Genomic DNA, 4,737 nt, shown 5'->3' on the forward strand with positions numbered 1-4,737 from the left:
CCTGCCACAATGCCCAGCTATTTTTGTTGTTGTTGTTGCAGTTGTCATTGTTGTTTTAGCTGGCCCAGGCCGGGTTTGAACCCACCAGCCCTGGTGTATGTGGCTGGTGCCCTACCCACTGACCACTGCCCCAATTGATTATTTTGAAAAGTTCTCACTATGTTGCCCAGGCTGGGTTTTGTTTTTTTTTTTTCTGAGACAGAGTCTTACTCTGTCGCCCTGGGTAGAGTGCAGTCATAGCTCACAGCTCATACCTAGGATCTGTCAGTTGCAAAGAAAAATATCTCTTCCAACTATCCTGGTAGCATTGGTTAGTAACACTGATACTTTGTGTTTTTGTCGGATGCACTTGGTAAAACTCATTGCCATTTCCCCCAAATCCACTTGGAAATTTTTTCCTCTTAAGCTTGGAATCCTTCATTTTATTCTACCTTATCAATATTTGCTATTTATTCAGTATGCAGCTCAGGAACCCCCCCCCCCTTTTTGGGGGGACAGAGTCTCAAGCTGTCACAGCTCACAGTAACCTCCAACTTCTGAGTTTAAGTGATTCTCCTGCCTCCTCCTCCCAAGTAGCTGGGATTACAGGTGCCCGCCACAACGCCTGGCTCTTTTTTGGTTGTAGTCGTCATTGTTGTTTGGCGGGCCCTGGCTGGATTCGAACCTGCCAGCTCAGGTGTATGTGGCTGGTACCTTACTGCTTGAGCCACAGGCGACAAGCCAGGAAACCCTTTTAGGAAGCCCTTCTTTCCTAAATAGCTAGAAGACCTGGTCCTCTAATTTCCAATAGTTTCACTGGACTCTTCTTTTTGTTTTTTGTTTTTGTTTGAGACAGAGTCTCACTATGTCACCCTAGGTAGAGTGCTGTGGTGTCACAGCTCACAGCAACCTCCAACTCTTGGGCTTAAGCAATTCTTTTGCCTCAGCCTCCCAAATGCTGGGACTACAGGATCTGGTCACAAGGCCTGGCTTTTTGTTGTTGTTGTAATTGTCGTTGTTTAGCAGGCCCGGGCTCGTACTTGTGGCTGGCACCCTAACCATTGAGCTATAGGCACCGATCCTCACTGGGCTCTTTGAAGTATTAGTTGTCCTTTATTGTATTTACATTCTAACCCCTCTGGATTGTCAGTGTTGTGAAGACATTTATGTTTTATTTTCACACTGGCAGATGTTTCACACCTATTGTGCCTTGTTCCTAATAAACACTGTAAACATTTGTTGTTCTCGTCCTCCTGTTTCCCTGGGTAGGAAGAGATAAGACATATGCTTAGTAGGAGATGAACATAGATGATACTAAGTTACCTCTGTTTGAACATAGATGATACTAAGTTACCTCTGTTTGAACATAGATGATACTAAGTTACCTGTGTTTGAACATGGATGATACTAAGTTACCTGTGTTTGAACATGGATGAGAATAAGTGATCTGTATTTAATCTTCACAGAGCTTGACTTTTTCCTTACAGAGAATGGTTTCTCAATCTAGAATGTATGGGAGTATTTCAGGGGCAGAAAAAAAAGGCAGAACTCATTGAAGTCAGGGAGTGGCTCTGTCTGAGAATCCATCAGACCATTATCCTACTAATTCAGAGTTAGGAAATCTCCACAGGAGCCATGGTGTACTACCCCACAAGGCTGAAGACCAGACAGACTTACTCATGGGTTGGCAGGCCACTGTTGGATCGACAGCTGCACCACAAAACCTATACGTGAGTGATGGAATTGTTTGCTTGTCCTGGAAATATAGTTTCTTAAGCTAAACTGTTCATAACTTATATCCAGCCTGTTCTAGTTACTGTATATTGATGCTTAAAGGATGGTAGAAGGGTATTAATTGTAAGGAGGAGTTTTGTCTAATTTAAGAAAATGGCAGCTAGCATAAATACAGCAACTATGATGAGGCAAAATTATGACTGGTCAATAAATTTAATGTGTGTGATAGTGTCCTATTTACTTAAGGTGAGTTCTTTGTAGCTCTTTGATATTTTGATAAATAGTACTATGTCTTTCCCAGCTCTAGAGATCTCTAACAGTTTGACACTATCACTGGGCCGCTTTCCAGCCTTGGGAAGCCTATCTTGTTCTTGGTCGGTAACTGAGCAGAGTTAGGTTCATATTAAGGCCTTTGGGGTCATGACTCATGCTACAACAGTCCATTGAACCCACTGTCTACTCTCTCATGTACCTGGGTGAATTTGTTTCCCAGTGGGAGAGTTGGTCACTAGAGAGAAACTATATAGGGGATGTAGGGGTTGGAGAGCACATCTCTTTACGTCCAAAGGGTCTAAAGAGCTTGGTCCACACTAAGTGGTTTCTAATACGTTTCTCTGTTGCCTTCTAGAGAAATGTGTGTGAAAATAGGTGATTCAACTGAGATTCACGTCGAAGTTGGACAGTTTGTGTTGATTGAAGGGAAAGACAATGAAAATCCCCGTGTTGCCAAATTGGTGGAGTTGTTTGAAGATGGTGAGTTATGGGCCGAAGTGAAAACTATTCCTTACTGTGAGTGATTGGGAATTAGGGAAGAGAGGAGATTGCTAATTCCTCTTTTGACCGTCTGTACGCATTAGACGCTGAGGTGGGATCACGTAGGAACTAGCTGCACCCTTTTCCAGCTAGAAAACATCACACTGAGGCAGTACTGAGTGAAAAAATGGAACTGAAGAGCTGAAGAATTTAGCTTTTTCATTATTTTTAGAAGTAAGAGTGGCTATTGAGGCAGGATTTGGGGAATGGAGAGAAAGGGTGAATTTAGAAAGATGACAGAAGGGAAAAATAGACGATCTGCATTATGGTAGAGATGGGTCCATCAATTCTGGCAGAGGAAGTTAATCATTTTGTTAAGTACAACTTTTTTTTTTTTTTGAGAATGTCTCACTATGTCGCCCTTAGTAGCGTGCCATGGCGTCACAGCTCACAGCAGCCACAGCCTCCCAAGTAGCTGGGACTACAGACACCTGCCACAATGCCTGGCTATTTTTTTGTTGCATTTGTTTAGCTGGCCCAGGCCGGCTTCGAACCCGCCACCCTTGGGGTATGTGGCTGGTGCCGTAACTACTGTGCTACGGGCACCAAGCCTGCAACTTCTTTAATAAGGGAGGAGGTAAGTTGAATCTGGCAGATGTATCAGTTGGTATTCAGTAAGGAAAACTAACACACTTTATTTTACCAAGAGGTATTTGTGTAGGGAGTGTAAGTATTGAAAAGGCTGGAAGTTAAGGTGACTTTTCCCAGAGATCAGTAAGTGCAGGAAGCCCCTGCTGCCCCTTAGGCTGAAGGAGCAAAATGGAAGCTCACATTAACCATAGCGCAGTGCTCACAGCCTTGGCTGACTTGCTGAGCTTCTAACACTCAGCAAACAAGAAAGAAGAGAGCACAGAAAGGTAGAACTGAGCCAAACGCCAGGAGGAGGATTAAGAAGACAGCAATTTGGACAGCGCACAGCTGACTCTTAGTTACACAGTCCTGTGGCAGTCTGTGTAAAGTTCCCTCTTAAGCACTGCTTTGTTGGTTTCTGCAGTTTCAGTTGCCCAAGGTCAACTGCAGTCCGAAACTATTACTAGTAAATGGAAAAAATAGAAATAAACAGTAAGTTTCAAATTGCTTGCCGTGCTGAGTAGCGTGATGAAATTTCATGCTGTCCCGCCCGGGATGTGACCATCCTCTTACCCCAGTGTATTCACACTGTACAGTATGTAGAGGGGAAACCTATACATATAAATATAGGGCAGAAGGAGGGTTTGGCGCAATCTGTTGTTTCAGGCATCTACTGGGGGGTCTTGGAACGCTTCCTCAGCAAATGAAGGGGGACCCCTGTACATAGATAGGACAGATCTTTGACAAGTAAAACTTTATCAATCTAATGTCCACTAGGGGGAGAAGTGTGTGCGGATTTTAGAACCCTCATGTGGCTCCCCAGTGGGTGGCTTTAGTCTTTCTCTGCAGAGAACTAAGGAGAAAAGAGGCAAAGATTACGATGGCACTGATGAGTGTATGTCCTTTCTTTTTCTTTTTCTGAGACAGACTCTCACTATGTCGCCCTTGGTACAGTGCTGTGGCGTCACAGCTCACAGCAACCTCAAACCTCAAACTTCTGGGCTTAAGCGATCCTCTTGCCTCAGCCTCCCGAATAGCGGGGACTACAGGCACCCGCCACAATACCCAGCTAGTTTTTGGTTGCAGTTGTCATGGTTGTTTAGCAGGCCCAGGCCGGCTCGAGCCCTCCAGCCTCAGTGTATGTACCTGGTGCCCTCACTGAGCTACGGATGCCCAGCCAGAGTGTATGTCCCTTCACTGGGAGCTAATGTTGGTATGGAGTGGTAGTAATGATGTAATGAAGATTACAAGCATACATTTGCCAGAAGTCATCTCAAAGGGTCAGTGCTCTAATTCTTGCAAGGATTTTTGTTTTGCTGCTGTGGATACCATCTTTATAATCACAGATTTTGATTTGTTCAGTGTCTGTGATTAGAGTAGCTCACCTCAAAGGCCTTTGTAATTCATTTTTATGCTCCACCAGGCAGTGGAACAATGTGAAGCACATGGGTGCCTTAAATGGTCCTGTGACTTTGACAAATATTTAAGGCCCCTATCACTTAATAACTTTGCCTATAAAAAGAGAATAGCCAGGGCAGTGCCTGTGGCTCCATGGGTAGGGCGCCAGCCCCATATACTGAGGGTGGTGGGTTCAAACCCAGCCCCAGCCAAAGTGCAGCAGAAAACTAGCATGGGCTCGGC

At 44.6% G+C, this 4,737-nt stretch overlaps 1 protein-coding gene across 1 annotated transcript in view; it reads left to right on the forward strand.

The window, feature by feature from the left end:
- Positions 1 to 1,614: 1,614 nt before the first annotated feature.
- Positions 1,615 to 4,737, forward strand: part of ORC1 (origin recognition complex subunit 1) — a 23,062-nt gene continuing 19,939 nt past the window's right edge. The window contains exons 1-2 of the mRNA XM_012811459.1: positions 1,615 to 1,709; positions 2,342 to 2,466. Coding sequence (XP_012666913.1) covers positions 1,615 to 1,709; positions 2,342 to 2,466 — 220 coding nt within the window. The remainder of the gene's footprint in view (positions 1,710 to 2,341; positions 2,467 to 4,737) is intronic.

Source organism: Otolemur garnettii, unplaced genomic scaffold, assembly GCF_000181295.1.
Source record: "Otolemur garnettii isolate 467f Iridium unplaced genomic scaffold, OtoGar3 scaffold00159, whole genome shotgun sequence".
NCBI lineage: Eukaryota > Metazoa > Chordata > Mammalia > Primates > Galagidae > Otolemur > Otolemur garnettii.